This window comes from Anguilla rostrata, chromosome 16 (genome assembly GCF_018555375.3).
Source record: "Anguilla rostrata isolate EN2019 chromosome 16, ASM1855537v3, whole genome shotgun sequence".
Lineage (NCBI taxonomy): Eukaryota > Metazoa > Chordata > Actinopteri > Anguilliformes > Anguillidae > Anguilla > Anguilla rostrata.
Genome location: NC_057948.1, coordinates 27,883,661 through 27,901,934, shown reverse-complemented (window position 1 = coordinate 27,901,934; position 18,274 = coordinate 27,883,661). Strand labels below are relative to the sequence as shown.

General features: G+C 42.9%; 1 protein-coding gene across 5 annotated transcripts in view; it reads right to left on the bottom strand.

Moving 5' to 3' along the window:
• zfhx3b (zinc finger homeobox 3b) overlaps positions 1 to 18,274 on the bottom strand; it is a 394,727-nt gene that overhangs the window by 18,688 nt on the left and 357,765 nt on the right. For all 5 annotated transcript variants that reach the window (XM_064312994.1, XM_064312990.1, XM_064312991.1 and 2 more), the window contains one exon: positions 9,488 to 9,595. In XM_064312994.1, coding sequence (XP_064169064.1) covers positions 9,488 to 9,595 — 108 coding nt within the window. The remainder of the gene's footprint in view (positions 1 to 9,487; positions 9,596 to 18,274) is intronic.

Below are 18,274 nucleotides of genomic sequence, written 5' to 3'. Positions count from 1 at the left end.
GATGTCTGATCATGAGGATATCAGACAACGGGAGAGACGTCTAATCAAAACATCGGGTAGCTACCGAAAGACACTTCAGGTTTCAGTCACTTGCAAGACTTTGTTTGAACTGATTCTTCAGTTACTTAGGGGTTCACATGGACAAAGAGTAAGAACAATTTCAGAAGCAGCATCTCAAACATTTAAGCATAAAGACCTACATCAGGGCGTCTAATATGTTTTTGTTCTGTCAGTTACTTTACTCACAAATATGACTGAAAGTTCCAATGGGTTTTTTTTCTGATAAGCTGTAATTTTTGTTTAAAATTTAATTCTATTTTTCCCCATAAAGGGATATAGAACCATCTATAACATGATATGAAAGCATGCACTCTCTTACCATGACTAACAACCCAAAAACACCACAGACTTCACACACAATGTGTGGAATGCTTGAGGCAAGAACACACTGTGGTTTGTGATGAGCATAGGTGTTGAGTTTTCACACTGAGGGACAAGTGTTAAGACAAATTCAGAGAGCCAATCTCCAGCTCTGAGCACTGTCACATTTTATCCTCAGACTCTTAACAACAGTCACAAACCTTGGCTATTTTTAACTTCACTTTTACTACGGGCTATTAAAACAATTACCTCACTTAATAAAAGGTATCCTAGCAACCTCAACTATATGCATACTATATTGAGGGTGAATTTGTCCTTCCACATGCCAAACCTGGTACCAGGCACTATATAAATAGGTGATTAGGGAGGTAACATTGCACAAATGGCTAATGGGGTAGCACAGAAATGCACAATTTAAATGTGAACACTTTCTAACAACATACCCCTAGCTATCCTATAGTATCCTGCATTTTGATCAGTCACACTTACAAAAATCTGGTTGAAATGTCACAAAGAAGAAAGGAGGACATTGGATGTTGATTGTGAGGATTAAGAAAAAAGGGAAAGTTGCAGTTTTGGCTTGTAAAGCTTAAAAGTTGTGGAGCCCAACATCCTTTCAAATCCCAGTGGAAGCACTGACCTCCAGTTTGACCCCCCTCAGGTAAATCCCTCCGCTCTTTGTGCCTACACAGCAACTAAGTGCCAGATCCACTCTTGACTTAATTGAAATTTTTCTAACCAGCTAAGTGTCCTCCAGCCCGTCTCTGCGGGCCAGGTGAACTGTGGCAGGTGGCGTGGATCCAGAGCCTGCGTCTCAGGGCTCAACACTCAACACCATACTTTCACACATCGTCAGGGCCATGGTGCCACCAGGAACCGATGGCTTCTCATTCGATTCTCTGTCACCTCAACGAAGGCAAGTCCGCATTAGCGTTACCCTGAGTGGATATCAAGCCACATGGTAAACATTTTCTCCTTCAACAAAGTACAGCAGGAGCAGGGTAAGCTAGGCTATGGGCCGCCTTTCAGATGAGCTGTCGAATGTCACACAGTGCTAAACACAGCGCAAAAGGAAAGCAAATCGGTGAAGTAATTGGCATGTGCCTGGCTATCTTAACAGAAATTCCCTTTGTGAGAGCCCGGACTGTCACCGCAGCCTCAAAAGTGCTCAGCTCCGCGGCAGAATATTTCACACGGCTAATCCCTTTAATGCAACCTGCGCTGCGTTAACAATGCAGCCGGCCTCTATCTCCGACGAGCGAACCTGCAGAACAAGAGGCTTTTGAGAGACCGACCAACCAGAGTGCTGGCTCCCCAGTCTGAAGTGAGGAGAGAGTAAGCCAAACAGAATGGAAGCCACAAACAGAGCCGCGTCACAGACAGAGAGGATAAAAATACTCCGCTAAGCCCGGCTGGTAATGGAGCCAAATCCGCATGGAGCCAGTGCCGGAGAGAGAGCAGAGCGGACCCCTCCCAGCCGCCGGCAGACAGAATTTAATGTGAAACTTAAGAAGGTGCCTTGCTGGCCCCTTAACGAGGCCATAAAGAGTTAAATTTGGCCTGATTTGTACAGTTGTGAAAGAGCAGGGGCAGGGGGAGGTGGGGGCAGGTTAAGCAGGGCTGACCATCCTCCTGCTCCAGACATTAAAATGTCAGCTCCAATCAGGGCTGGGACAGCTGAACTGATTACACGGTGGGGGCCCCTGACTTTGTTAGTGCTGCCCACTGGATCTCCCAGAGACACCGGGATCACAGAGAGAGGGCTTATTAGGTACAGTCAGACCCAATCCCATTAAACACATCCACCAATAAACAAAGGAAATGTTAAACAAAAGAACCTCCCATTCGGGAAAATTAACCTCACCTCTACGGTGCTACCCCACCCCACCCCGTGACCAACCCCCTGACCAACACCCCCAAAACACCCCTGCCTTCTCTACTTTGGCTATAGATAGCTGGATATTTCCTTCAGCCATACACTCTTGTTTTTAGCACTGAAGGCTATCTGGTCTCTGCTCTCATAACTGCATTACATCTCATAAAACCTTTCCGACAAGGCCTTCTGCCATGTGTGAAATGTAGGGCCTAAGTCCTCTGACTTTTAGCCTCTGCTCAAATCTATGGCATGTCCTTGCTTTGTTACCTGCACAGCACAGACTGCATGGCCCATCGATGTACACACACGTGTATGCAGTGGTCAGGCACAAACAGAAGCCTGGAGCTTGCTGTCTAAGCCAGAACAGGCAGCTAAGGTCTGCCTGTAAGTCTAGGACAGCCTGGTATGAAAAGCTCAGGCATGAAATGCTATCAGTGTAGCATAATGGGCAGCACATGGGTGAGGTCACTGAGTCCAGAGGCCCAAAATGGCTAAAAAAAAAAAAGCATAGAAATCAATCATAATAAAGTAAGGGATCCTTAAATATTAACAGTTTTATAGTGGGTCTCATTAAAACCAAACAAACCAATACTAAACCAAAACCAATGAGCAAATAATTACAGCTTACAATAAATGCAACTAAAAGAGAAAGTGGCAAAGGGGAGGCAATAACAAGTTTGAAAGGAAAACAATTAGAGACGGAGGAAGCAAACACCAGCTCCCGGCCCAGGCACGCAGATGAAAGGACTTCCCATTCTGCTTTTATCAATCCCGACTGAATGGCTTTTGAATTGATCCGCAATTAGCGTAGCAGCCCGTCGCGGGGATATTCATTCTGTTTGTTTACTTATTGAGAGGGACTGGCTGGGAGAGGGGAAGGAGGTTCAGAGGACTCGATACACAGCTGTTCGACCAGGGGAATGCCCTTTCTACCAGCTCTACGCTCCCCCCCCCCCCCGTCACGGCCTGTTAGGACACCATACATTTGCTCATTCGTTTTTTCTTTTCAAACCAAAAACTACTCCTGCCACAGACCGTGTGACTAAAGCCCAGATCCCATATCCCGTTTTCTGTTGTTAAAGAAAGGGGTGGGGGTGGGGGGGGATGGGGGGGGGAAACAACCACACAACAAAACTGGGAACACGCCGCAACGAAAATGAAACTGATAAAAAACAGAGGGCAAGACGACTGGACGTGGCACGCTTGGGCTGGTAGTGTAACATGAACTCGTATTACGGTGTGTGAGATCCAATAACAGGAACCATGACCACGGAGCTGGCTGCCGTGGGTCTCTCATCTCTCAGTGGACCGCGGTGTAACTCCTGCTGAGTATGTGGCGGGTTTCAGGAGGGAAATGGAAATGCTGTTATTAAAGAGCACGGTGAACTCAATGAATTTGGCTGAAGAAACCTTGCTAACCATTTAGCGAGCTGCTTCGAGATGTTATACTCAAAAGATTACACTTCAGAGCAATTTCAATACGCCGCACAAACTGATGAGGGGGCACTTCAGTTTTTACATTTCTATGCTTCACATTCAAAGTTTTCACAAGTCAAAAATTTGGCCAATCTTGCACTGAAACACTCCTTAAGGATCACAGCTCATTATATCAGCGATTACAGAGTGCTCTTGTCATCTGTCAATGATTTTAACAAAAAAAAATTAAAATAAAATCAACTGTCTTTGAATTTTTGTCCCTTGGGATAACCCACCTAGCCCACCAGCGTGACCTTTGCACCTTAGAGAGCAGCACCTGCCACCCTGACCCCTCAACCTGACCTTTAAATACACAATTCACAGTGACAGCAAACCAGTTCTGACAAGCCCAAAGAGTGTACTTTCATCGAACTGCGCAAAACGGAGGGGAAAAATCTTAAGAGCCAATTACGTGATTATTAATTCATGTCCCCTTTCCGTAAACCAAGGGCTTCTGTGCCGTCGAGTCCCGTAAGTGAATTGGACTTTGGCACCTTCCCTCACCTAACGTAGCAGGGCTACATCGCTCAGTCTGCCAAGAGGACGTCAGCGCAAATCTCCAAGTCTCTAGAGCAATAAGGAGCTTGTGTTTTCAAAAAGCGGTGGTGGGGGGGGGGGGGGCATGTTAGCTTGAGTAACTGACCGACACAGGCCTGTCTGAATTAACACAACAGATCCTGCGCTATTGAAATCTTCATGGAATGCGGTCGCCGCAGCCATCGTCCAATTACAACGGTGTCCTTGGGAGGGGACCGTTGAGAGACAGGCGGCTAACCGGGTGCCTTGAATGAGGTTTTTTTAGGGAAAGAGCGAAGGAGGAAAAATAAATTAATTCCCTTGGTGTTTTCTGACAGGTGCACTGCCGTTCCCCCAAAGAGGGCTGCTGGAGAGGCCTGCCCCCCGCTCTGGGACTGCAAAGGCCCGGGCAGAAGGCATGTGGATCATCCCCTCCACGCCGGGCTCTCCACTGACCCGCTCTGGTGAGAGCGGGTCATTCAGATTCCAACGCTATGACTTCAGCACTGACGGCACCCCAGCCACGGGCAGCCCTGCTACACGGCCCCCGCTGCCAGCACAGTCGTCCCGGGCCAGGAGCCACTTCCTCCCGCTCCCCCCCACCCCGGGTTAAATCCCCTACTAACTCAGCAGTGGCCACTGTCCAATGATGCCCTGCCCAGCGTCCTTCAGAGTAAATTTACAACATCTCTCACACGTCTCACACTGCCCGGCAGCACACACTTCGCTACCCCAAACCCTTCCGACGGCACCCCTGCACCTCAACGGGGCCAGATTACTCCTACCTCTCTCCTTTTCCCCTCTCCTCGAAATTACATAGGTTACACTTACCCCCCCCCCAGTCCCTCAGCAATTTAACTATTAATATGAAAAAGCAGGTTTTACTCCCCAGTGCTACAACTCATTCTCCTTTAATACGTACGCTAACAATAACTGAATATTATCTCTCTCTCTTTTTTTTTTTTCCTTCCCCGTCTTTTTTAATCTGCAGCCAGTGCTGGAGCCCTGAGCGACATGGGGTTATATTCCATTTCACCTCATATTTCTCAGGTAATTACTTTGCATCAATTAATTTCAAATAAAGAAAATTAAAGCGAAGGCCTTCCGCCGAAGTGGCTCCCATATTGGGGCTCATCACTTCTCTGTATCCTTGGTGTATAACCCTGCCTTTATTAAATGAAAGAGCTTTTTCTATTGCGAAGGAGAACTGGTTTGTATAGGCCTAGAGGCACGGCAGCAACAAAGACAAATTTCAAATAACGAAATTAAAAGAGATATCAATTAGCGGGGACTTTATTAATCTTAAAAATGGCACACAGGAACATAAACCATGTGAACAAAAACCTAAAAAATAAATCAATCTTTTCAAGTATTTTAGTTATATTCAAACTTTAAATCTTAAATTTCTATTACTTTTTTTTTTTTTTTGCAAAATCATACAAAGATATTGCCAATGTGGTGAGACAGTCTGACTCATTTCAAGGCTGGCCAATGGGGTAAGGAACAGTGACAGCAAACAGAAACTTGTTAAGCCAGATTTTTTTGCAGTGAAACTTTATCTCCATTAGAAAAACTGCATCAGTCACATAAACACTGACTGATTCTGATTATAAATTTTCTATTAATGCAATCTGCTACTTTCAAATGTTTCATTATCTGGTAAAAAAAAAAAAAAGGAACTCCTCTACCACTAATATGAGTCCCTCATGTTTAAGAGGGGAAAAAAACAATGTGCTGCTGTATTAGAAAGAATTATTTTTAAAACATATCATGACAGCTGAAATGACAGTGCTGCCACATTTGCTACAGTATTTTTGACAGCTTCCTACTGCGTCAACATTCATGGCAGAAAAAGCAGTGCAATGAGGTTTTTTTTTTTTTTTTAAACATAGCGACATAATACAACAATTAATATGCTAAGTGAAACGATGGTAAGATTAAAGATGATGGATGCTGTTAATATTACACTTTCAGAAGGTTGGAGGCCACGGCAAAGATTTCAAAGATTTAATTACTGAAGAAATAAAATTACAAATGAAATGCTTTTTGAAGGTTAAATTTGTATCTTGGGCATCACACATCAGGATGCCTAATTTTTTCTTTTTGCTGTGAGCAGAACAACCAATCCTGAAAGCCAGGAAATGTGTGTGACTTTCCTAGAGCGAGCTGCCCCTTGGCTATGCAGGATCTTTCTCCTCTCATTCAGTTGCGGGGCTGAGAGAGAGAGCTAGAGCCAGAACGCAGCTGCTACAGCTCCCCTCCACATGCAGGGGGCGCTGCTGTTCACTGTGAGCCAAATGCTGCAGCCCAAGTCTGTCTGCCCTTCTCACAAATTCAGACAGGACGCAGCACCCGGCTCACCAGCAATCACCCAATCATTCATACCAGTAAATAAATAAAGAAAGAGAAAAAAGATATGGGACCAATTTGGCTCAGTGCTGTGCTGGTGTCACGATGCGGATGACCTGCTCTGTAATTTTATTTCCCCCCCTCCCCCCTCCAACCTCCACCCCCACCCCTCTCTCTCGCCAGGTTCTGTAATTTGAAAGTGTGGAACGGGGATGAGTGGAATTATTCATAACCCTCAATTGCTGAAGACCCCCCCCCCCAACCCAACCAGCCTCCTGCAGCCCCCCACCCCCCCAATACATCCCGCTTCCTGCACCCCCCTCCACTTCAATACCAACCCTCCCAATACATTTATGTTAAACATGTCAGATCCTATTCTTGCCATTCCTCCCTGCACTAAAGTGTATTAACAATTCTTCCTCTCTCAGCCCCCCTCCCCGAACCCCCCAACCCTTTTCTCTGTTGGCGACGCCCTTCCTCATTCCCCCCCACCCCTCGTTCTCCCCCCCCCCCCCCCCACCATGATTCTCTCGGCTGCTACATTAATACCCTCTCTGCTTTAATAGTGATTTGGTTCCCGATTCAGAGGAGAAAACGCTCCATTTCACAAACACTGCCTTAGATAGGAGTACAAGGCGGGGGTGTGTGGGGGGGGGGAGCCGCCTTAGGGCACACTGTTTATAAATATTTTAGACTCAGCATTAGAAACAACCCCCAAATTGCTTATTGGGGAAGGTGACTAAATTGCGGCTTCTGCCAACATGATATCCATTGTTTAAATAAGTAATGATTCCAATGTAAAGCCTAGACTTGCCGTTGTTTTTCAAACCTTTCTCTTTCATAGCACATAATTACGAACAAACGGGGCACGTGTGGTTTCATGCGAAAACCATGTGAGCGATACAATGAAGAGATCCCTCTCGAGAGGGATGACATGCAAAACCTGCAAATGCATTTAACATGCACTTTATATCTTTTGCGGTGTCTTTAAGGAGAACTGCAGGCTGCGACACAAATAACGCATAAAAAGACTGACAGGCGGCTTTTAACAGGAAACGCACTTCCATTTGGCCCATCTGCAATCACTTTCACTGACTGTCATTTAACAAGGGACCGGTCGCACAAAACCAGGCCCTAACGGTTCCACAACGGGAACGAGTAAAACTTGGAATGATATTAGGAACAGAGCAGCACGTCGGCCCGATGAAGAGCAGCTCAAATCTTCACAGACATTCTTTTAAATGAGGGGGTTAGGGCACAGCGCTGCTTTTTCACTTAACGCCGGTGCTCACAGGATCGCCTCAAACCTACGCTGCTAGTCTTTTGCGAAGGTGGAATGGTGGCGTGGGGGGAATCTTCTGTTAAGTGGCTACCACACTGCTATCTCTCAGACTGCAACCTGGCCGGCTTCCCTTTTCACCCGCGCCACCTACGATGCATCCGCAGACATCAAACGGCCTCCCATCCCAATACACCAATGCGCAGGCTATTTTTGCTTAAGAGCTACTAATAAGGCAGAGGGAACCTGTGCATTTTTCATACACAAGTAGATATTCACTCTGCGAAAACCCTGAAACACATTTATTCAGTGATCAGAAACAAGCAGAGAGGAGGTTTGGAATTCAATAAGCCTCAATGAAATTGCATTTTTTTTTTTTTTTTCCTTGAAAGGAGGAATCATTTTCTTGTACACTACAGATATCAGTGCATTTTTTTAAACCACACAACTCATTTTAATGCGATCTACAGTAGTGCTTCAGTGTGATGCGTTAGAATATACTTTTTATACTTAACATTTTCCTTTCCTCCATAAGAGGGGAGTATCCAAATTTCAAAGGGAATAAACAAATCTGCCAGAATTATAAAAACATTTCCAGTAAGGAGGAGTGTTTGGTTTGATTTCAAAATTTCAAATCAACTATAATTTTCAATAACACTTCTTTAATATCTAAAAAATTGCCAAGACTTGTATTAGCATGGGTTACTAAGTACAAACATCGAGGCCGCACAAGCTGGAGAAAACAGTCTTACAGAGCTAAAAGTTAGGTTAAAATGCTGAGCTGTAAGTATGAGGTACAGGGGCACCCACGACTCCAGGCCAGCAGATGGGGCCTGGCAGGAGCATCACTTCCTACAGAGCACAGCACCCGAGCACACTGCGACAACATCACCAGCACAGAAATCAAAATACTTAAGAGAGGTTTACAAAGTCCACGTTCGGGAGCCTTCTGTGCCTGCTCAACAGGGACAAACCTTGATATGCATACACATCTTGTGTAATTTATGGTTCTTGTTTTAAAAAAAATAAAATAAAATAAAAACAGAAATACATGATAATAATAGGTCATGTGTACAACCCATAATACAAACCATAGCACGGTTCAGCCCAGTATCTAAAGTACCATGAAATATCTTTTGTTTGAATTTTTCAGATAGGTTTTTTTTAATTTAACAAAACTGTAATGGGAACAGTAATGTAAACAGAGTACTTGTGCACATGCATTCACTACTGCCTGATTGGTTATTGCCTGCACAGTCCCAAACACAAAATCCACCGAGATAAGACAAAATGAGTGTCCCTTGATCAGATTACTTCAATAAATGGATATAAAACAATGGCAATAAACCATATTTAACAAATGTATGCTTTTAGCAAAGGCTACTAATAATTTACATTTTTCAGTTTAATGATTTAAATTCATTTTAGAAGTATTATAATAAGGGACTGTAGTAAAACCATAGCTATATGCATGTGTTCTTTAATTTGGTAAGCAAAGAGGAATCGGGTTAAGAAATAACCTGATTACTGCTGGAGTGACGTGTTCGAGGAAGAAATTTCCCAAAAGCCACGATTCTCTGAAAGAGTACAGTCACTAAAATGGGCCTTACCTGCTCCTTTGGTGAGCTCCTTCTCCCCCCCACTCTCCCTGTCTTTGGTTTGGTCCTCCTGGTCAGTGGTGGTCTCGCTGGCTCCCTCAACATCCTCACTCAGCTCTCCTGCAGGGGGAGGAGAGGATGGAACATGTAAATCACCACTTCATCAGAATTGGTGGATGCACTTAAAGGGACAGCGCCATTTTTTCTGATGGGAGCTTAAAACAATTACAACCCACTAAAGAGAAAGGGCCTCTGTATATATGCATAAAATCGGGATACAATAAATGATGCTTTGACTATTTTATTGACCATTTCATTTTTAACACGTGTAATTTTTTTTCCCCATGGAGCACCTACCAACTGGAATAACAAATATTAAATTCTATTTAAAGCATTATGACTCCTAATAACAAAGACATTGTGTAAAATACAACAGTAACAATTATCCTATAGCTAAACATTAAATTATCTACAATTCCAAAGTTATAATTTAAATTTATACATGCCTATAAAAACAAATAATTTGGATGCAGCATAACAGTAAACCACATGCATGTGGTAGGAGCAAACACACATTTTCCATTGAGCCTAAAATGAGATGGACAGGAAAAAATAATAGTGTAGTGAGCATGTCTCTACTGTGGCAACGGTTTCTCTTCCCCATTCAATATTATAGCCCCAAACAGCACATTGCAAAGTTACTTCAATATATGGCACTAACTACACATTTTGCCTGCCCAGCTACTGTGTAATTGTGCAGGTAATGCAAAATAGAACCATAAATATTTAAAACTTCCAGACCCACCATTTATATTTCTGCCAAGTCAAATGAAGAAATCCTCCCACAACCTCCTTAAAAGCTTCTGGTCAATATGCCAGGCCATTTAAAAGCAATGAACTCCAAACAATGGATAACCAATAATGTCATCTGTAAGTAACGTACCAGGAAAAAAATTACCAAAAATGGATAATAAAATGAACATCAATCCTGTTTACTTCTCCCCGGTGACTCCCTGCACCCGTCTGACTGTTAAGTTTGTTTAAAAGTAGTGTGACTAACACATGACAGCATTGATCGGACAACAGTAAACTGCACCACAGTCAATAACCCCTATCAGTTATTACACAAGTCAGCTAATTCTTGGCAAATGTACTTAAATGTTCCTTTGAAAGTGCCTCTGCTCTCTGGTCTCTACACATCAGGTTATTGATATATTGACATTGCAACAACAACAACAACAACACAAAAAATAATAATAATAAAAAATGCTGCTCAAATATTTATTTCTCTACCTAGTCCTATACTGCGACAGCACTCAAACACAAGGGTATGCGTCTGACATTACAACACCTAACATCCACAGGCCCACAAGAGCAGTCTGCACAGAAAGAAACTAACAGCCCCTTGTTTGTATGTTTATTTACAGATATAGGCATATACCTATATGGTAACATAGCATCTGCTGACTGGAAAGTGGCGTTTCACAAGGCTCTTGAAAATACAGTATTATGGTCTGGAGGCATGAGGAAAAAAAAAAAGAGAAAATAATAAAAAAAATGTGCAGTACCCTGTGTCACACATAACGGCACAAGAATAAATATTTATCACTCTGCGAGGCAATTTCTCTCTGATGATTCCGTCTGACATCTGATGAACACAGGCGCCATAGGTGACTGATGGCTCTGCTGATTTACTTTGCAATTCATGGGCCTTTATTTGAATTCACAATTCAATCTTTTAAATGTTATATATTATTGAAACATGTTTTCTCAGTTTTTTTCTTTATCGACTTTGCAGGGAAAGGGTGTTATTCCTTATACGTTCCAGCGAGAAAACAAACACAGTGATCTGTCTCTGACTGATTAATCAAATGCATATTTCTGTACATGATATGTACAATATGTCCAGAGGTTTTTGATGTGGTCTAATGCTTTGAGTTGCCCTTCCTATGGGCTCAATATGCTTGCCACCACGTGACTGAATTTTCTGCACATAACACAATATATACATACTCTGCATATCTCAGTATTCATAGGTGAATGAAAGAATAAAAAAGACACTTAACCAGGCATACAACAAGCCTGCGTAAAATGCTTATCCATAATAAGACTGTGATTGTTTGAATTATGCAGCTGAAGAGAATGAATTATGAAGAGCACATATCATTTTGCATTTTGTTATGCTGTTTTAATTACTGATGCTCCTGGAGAATGCACACTACCAGGGAAATCATTTTCAAAACCTTAATTTCACTGTGGTTTTAACAGTGGCTGTTTGAAAGAAAGTAATTAAAGATAACACTATAGCCAAAGGCAAAAATACATTCAAACTAAAATCCATAAAGCCATAAGGTTGAATGAACATATGTAATTTCCCTGTTGTAGGCGATATTTCTAGGATTGTCAAAATAGTAAAATAATAAAATAAAAACGGAAGTCCACAGAATTGATTCATCTGGCAAAATGGAGTTAAGAGTAAAAACAAAAATAAACCATACTGATGAAAATATGTTTTTACCTCATTTAATAGAGGTCTGTTTTTTGTGTTGATTAGTTCCTCAAACATGTTATTACTATCACTGTGAATGGGGGAAACATAAAATTGTAAAATATAAAAAAGCTGGAGTTTACAAAAGCTTGTAAATGTACACTGAGACCAGTTTGTGTTCAGTAATTCTAAATACCACAAATGCAATACTGCAACTATCAACATCGCCTTTTGTGACAGATGCTTTTGCCTGGTTTGCCTGTTTGATTCCACATACAGAAAGACCAGCAGTTTGTAGGAGAATGACTGGTGCATGGATTATGTTGTTAAGCATTACTACACAGTGCAGACAATGATCCTGTGTTTAAATAAATGTATTTAAGTGGGACAACCGGTTCTGAACAAAAAAAAAAGCACATTTAAGTGTTCCCAAGATTCTACTTGCGTATTTTTTTTATTTTATTATCGTGCATGTTTCTATTATGTTACCACAGCAACACTCAATTTCCGTCCAGCAGAACCCATCCCATGCTGGCTGGGAGATGCTAACCAAGCCCTGGAAAGCCAGTGAGCCGCCACAAACAAGTCCCAGAATTACAACTAACCCTAACCCCAGCCCCAGTCCCAGCCCCGACCCCAGCCCCCAAAAACATCATTCTCTGATGACTCAAAGAATCATCCAAAACGACCTTGGCAGGCACACTCCGATTACAAAATAATCCGCAAGCAAGTTTTACACCTTAAAAAATACTTTTTGATTCACTTCCCTTTTAGGCTCTATCCCCAGGTCTAATTCCACATTCAAAACTCCCTGTAGTCGAAATCTTACAGTAATCCATGAGTCGGATTTCCACACTGTTCTACTGAATATAACAGCTGTCAGGGCTAACGTTCTCCAGGCAGATCTCCTGCAGGATGCTAGTGGGTTTGACCTCTCCCTGGCCCTCCTGCCACTTTTAAATATTTTTCTTAAATTAAGACAAATGGCACATTCGCCACAAGCTGCACAGTTCAGGAAACTCCCGGTAATGTATGCAAAAATGCAGAAATGTAATTTCACCGCCTGGGCCACGTCTTCAAACGGGAAATCGGCACGGGTTTTTCCTCATCTCATTTCCATCGGTATTACACAACGATTAAAGCCAGGCCAGACATAATTAATGAAAGGTCACAAGTGGCCTGAGAGGAGGTAGCAAATAGAAAACGTACCAAATTAAGTCAGAGATTAGGACTAGAAGGAGATAGAAACACTCACAGCTATGGCAACAGGCCATCTCGAATCTAAAATTTAAAAATATAAAAGGACAATAGCCCGAAGGTCGACATCTTGCTAATTGTCCTCATTAACCCGCCTGATGAAATTATATTAAACTTTTCCTTTAATCTAATAATGTCATCTGCCTGAATGAGCACACTGCAGCAACATAATACCCACATATTCTGGAGACAAAAACAGAACAGTTCCGTCTTTCTTTCAAAGAAACAGGTGAACAACAGCTTTGTGTTTTAATATTGTTATTCCTGTGAGATATGCGAGGTGAGCGTCGCTGGCCTCCACAGCTGAGTGAAATGGTTTAACTAAAGACCAGGACTGGGCAGAAGCACACGACCGGCTCTGTCTGTTTCTCTCTCTCTCTTTCTTTCATTTACTGCCTAAGAGTGCAGGGCCCCAGACCCACCCATAGGTGTCACCCTACACAAGCTGGGAAAGAGCGCGTGCACACACACACACACACACACACGTCTGTACGCACGCAGGGAGAGACGGAGAGAAACAGACAGACGAATGCACGGCAAAGACGGATACGCTTTTAAAAAGGGAGGAAAAAAATGCGAAGATGACAAAAGCAGACGCTTCAACAGGAAGCAAAGACGAAGTAAAAGATAGCCAAACCACTAGAATTATCTTCAGGTACATGAGAGGCACTATCATTTTCCAGTAAGGATAATAAATAAAGTAAAGCTAATGATAATAAACAGAGACAACCAGGGAAATAAATAATTGATGGCGCGCTTGACTCCTTTAGGAGCCTACAGACAGAAATAAAGGATAGCCTAATTGCACAATGTACAAGCTCTTGTCCAGCCTCCTCCCAGACCAGCAGTATGAGACAACACGACCAGCCCGTCTGCTTCTCACCAAGAGCTCAGGAGCCCAGTAACTGGCTTCTCATTACAGTCATTACAGTTGCTGCAGCTATTGTAATCATTTTAAGCAGGTGTCGCGGTACACACTGTAATTCTGAGGTGCCCTTCCTTAACTTCATCCTGACGCTTCCTCTGTTTTGTTTTTTTTTTGCCTGTTTTTTTTTGGCCTTAAGTACCACTGTTGACTGTCTTACTTCGCACCTAAAAGCTGCTCTTTTCTTTTTCCCCTCCCCTGTTCTCTCTCACACCCTTCTCGCATATCAGAGCTGGGCTGAATCTGGGCTGTGCGGTGTTCACATGAAAAAGACAGGAGAGTGTACTGTGGTGCTAAGGGACACAGGCCCCATACCGCTGTTCTTTCACGAATCGTCTGCTCCTTGCATCCGCACCTCCGCACCTCTGTGCCCCGTCACCCCTCCCCACCCCTCACAAGCCACCCTTCTAAACCACAATACACACACACAAAAAAAAACACTGACACCCCACATCCCCCCCCCCCAAAAACTGCCACCCAGCCTCCCCTGCATCTCTACCCTTGACACATTGTCAGAAAGCCACTGCAAGGCAAAACACTCCCTGCTCCAGGACCAGAGGGGTCAAAAACAGAGAGAGTGAGCTGCTCTCTACTGAAAACCCTGGACTGACAAACTGACGCCCATCCCCCATGCACGCGCACGCACGCACGCACACAAACACACACAGACACAGACACACGGACGGACACACACTCTCCCTACACAGTATTATTTTCTAAAAAACAACTGCATCATATCACTCCAAAGCTTTTTGCATTCCTGTTAAAATGTGGCTTACTAGAATGAGAAATGGCAAAAATAAGAGACATGGGGAAAATACCTACATCATGTTGCCATAAAACCACACAAGAAAAAAAAGCGTAAGTGCTAAAGTAAATGCTAAAAATACCCAAAGAAATACAAAATATGAAAAAAATGCTTTCCCAAAGTATATTTAAATAAAGGCGAAGCTATCAGCAAGAGAAGGTAAAGTAATGCATGAAAAAGGGTTTGCAAAAAAATAAAAAATACAAACATGCCCACCAAAAATGTGCAAACCAAAAAACAACAACACAAAAAACAGAAATTCCTACATTGTTCACACACACACACACACGCTGGACACACCTAAGATGCAAACAAACTATACCTTCATGGTTTGCTTAAGATGGATCTCTCTTGTGGTGGATGTCTGAGTTGCGTGCTAAATTCCTGACCTGTCTCCGTGTCCCTGCTGGCCCTGACATGACCCCGGGAGCAGTTGAAGGGATCTAAATGTGAATGAATACTTTGTGTCTCCATGGGGCTGGGAAGGGGATGGCGAAAGGACCGAGGAGGAGTGGAGGGTTATTAAGGGGGAGGGGGTACGGGGGGGGGGGGTTTTGCAGCTAATAGCTGAAAAACTTTAAAAAGCGAGTTAATCACAAACAGCAGGGAAAGCTCACACTGCCTTAGAACAATACTGCCGCCCCCAGCCCCACGCTACACCCCTCCTTCCCACACAATCCCTCTATCCCCCTCTTCCACCATCCCTCCCGTCGGCTTCTAAGCAACACTTAATGTGATCCCCCCCCAAGCCTTTCAAAGTCACTGGCCATTTTGGTGGACACTACATTTAGGGCACTGTGGGACAGGCAGATGGAATTCTTGTTATCTGTGCGGACTGGCAAAAGAGTAGGTCCACAAGAACACAGACACCTCATCAACGTACACTTCTGAAAAATAGCTGAAAGGATATTATACATTTTATTTATTTCAGCTGATAGGTGGAGGCTTTCTCGATTTTTCCATGTGTGTACATGTGTATATATGTAGAAAGACAGGACAAATATACAACACATCTTGTGATTTTTCAGCTCTCTCCTTATCTGACAAATTATATTAGTTTGTGTGTAAAAACAAGATTTTTTTTCTTCCAAATAGCTATACCATGGTTACTGAAGTACTTCCATGACAACAATAATATGAAGAATTATTTTAACATTTATGATTATGTTCATATTAACCATTAAATTGCCCACCTATGTTAATGTTAATTCAGAAATGACTGAATTAAAATGTATACATCATGCCTGTACACTACTGATCACAGAGTAAATATCCTTTAGTAGAACAGATGCAGTCTTATCCTACTGCTAGCACTGAGCAAAGCATACAAAAAAATTACAAACAAAAAAAAAAAATACGGACCAAAACTAAGTTATGTGCTGTTTATGAATGAATCTGTCAATGCATAATAAACACACCATATAATTGCTGTATGCATCTCTAGTAAAATAATAATTAATTAATGATAAAAAATTAATGATAATAATAGTAATAATAATAATAATAATATTCTGCAGCGTGAAGCGGCAGTACTAGAGGCCAGTGGATCTGAACATTCTGGGCTAATGTAATTTGAAGAAGTGAGCATTCAGGAGTTCCTTTCACTTTGCACCAGCTCAACTCAAAAAGCAACAAAGGGAAGCCATTAGGCGGCTTGTGACAGATGCACAAACACAGCACATAATGACGCGGCCGGGGCGGCTGCACTCTTCCCGGGCCTGGGCCGGGCTAAAAGCCCAGGCTCGGGGCCGCGGGCTCGCCGGACATCACTCCCGGATGCCCGGAGGTTATTGTCCAACACAAAGAAGGGCTACATTGTGCTCCTCTTCATCTTTCTCTCCGCTTTTCTCCTACACTGCACTGACTCACCTATTTCTAGATGCACTGGGGTGAGGTGGGGGGGGGGGTGGGGGCAGAGGAGAGAGATTGGGTGGGCGGATGGGTGGTTTGGGGGGGAGGAGGGGGTTGCAAGGAAGGAACAACAAAAACACCATTGACGTTGTCACGAAGGGCAATCACATCGGCTCGGAAATATTCACCAGTGGCTCGGAAAATGCGATGGTACAGTTGTGACAGCCAGAGAGCCTGCCCTCCGCCCATTCCCCCATCAGGACGGAAGCGCCCCGGCCGTTCTGAATATGTATAACCCAGAAAATGTATTGATTTTTCATTTGACGAAAAAGGACAGAAAAAATCACATAACCTGAAACTGTCACAGCCTCTCTGTTCATAGTTCATCTCCCCCCACGTTAGCCTTTAGTCACAAATGCACTTTAATTACCAGGTAGAGTGCACAACAGAGCGGTTCTCCACTGAGCAACACAGGCACATGCACTCTTATGACAGCACACCATGCCCACAAACACCTCCTGTAACTACAGTCTCGATAATCATGCCTAAATAGATCCGTTTTAATTCATTACAGTTAAAGTTAAAAGGAAAAAAAAAAAAAAAAACATTTTCCAAACTAGAAAAAAAAAAAACAGTATCTACCAATTCTTTAAAAATAGGCAGTGAAAAATTAATTTAAAAAAATTATGCATATAGCATAAACATGAATAACCCTTTAGGTTTCCTTCAAAATTGTGTTTTTTTCTATCCATTTACATGGCTTTCCAAGAAGCTCCATTTGCCCTAATGTATATTGCTTATATGTATTTTTCCCATCCTTCTACAAGTCGTATGTGTCCATTAAAATGTAATTAACTGTTTACGTTTCTCTTTAGGAAGCATGGACCAGTCTGATGGACCACATGAAGATCTAGGCCTGTCGATTTATCGACCCTGCCATTTGCATATCTTTGTAGTGCATCTATCTGCCTGTGGATCAGTCTGTGGAGGTATTAGCTCGAAAAATCAATGCGTCCATGGCTGATTGTACACATCGCACACCAAGGTGTGTGCTGGAATCAAGCTGGCAGCTCCCATATGGCTGTGCGTTCTAGGGTTTCCATCTACAAAAAAAAAAAATGGAGTAACCACAAAATATTCACCATCCCTCTACAGGTTGGCCCAATTTCACCTCGCTCTCTATGCCGTGCTGTGCATCCACACAAACCAGTACAGGGAGGATCAGTGTACGCCTTTCAATACAAGCAGGGAGATTAAACAGAATTTTCAAGGTTTATGAATACCAAAATAATTAATCAATATCATTTAGAAAAAAAAAGCCCATTTGGGATATTACTGAGGGCTGTTTGGCCAGCGAAGCACACATTTTAGCGTTTTTTTTTACAACTGACGTTACTGAGGGAAGGAGAACGAACTGCTAGGCAGCTGCACTTCCACCGGATCTGAGGGTATAGTGTGTCTGTCAGCTGT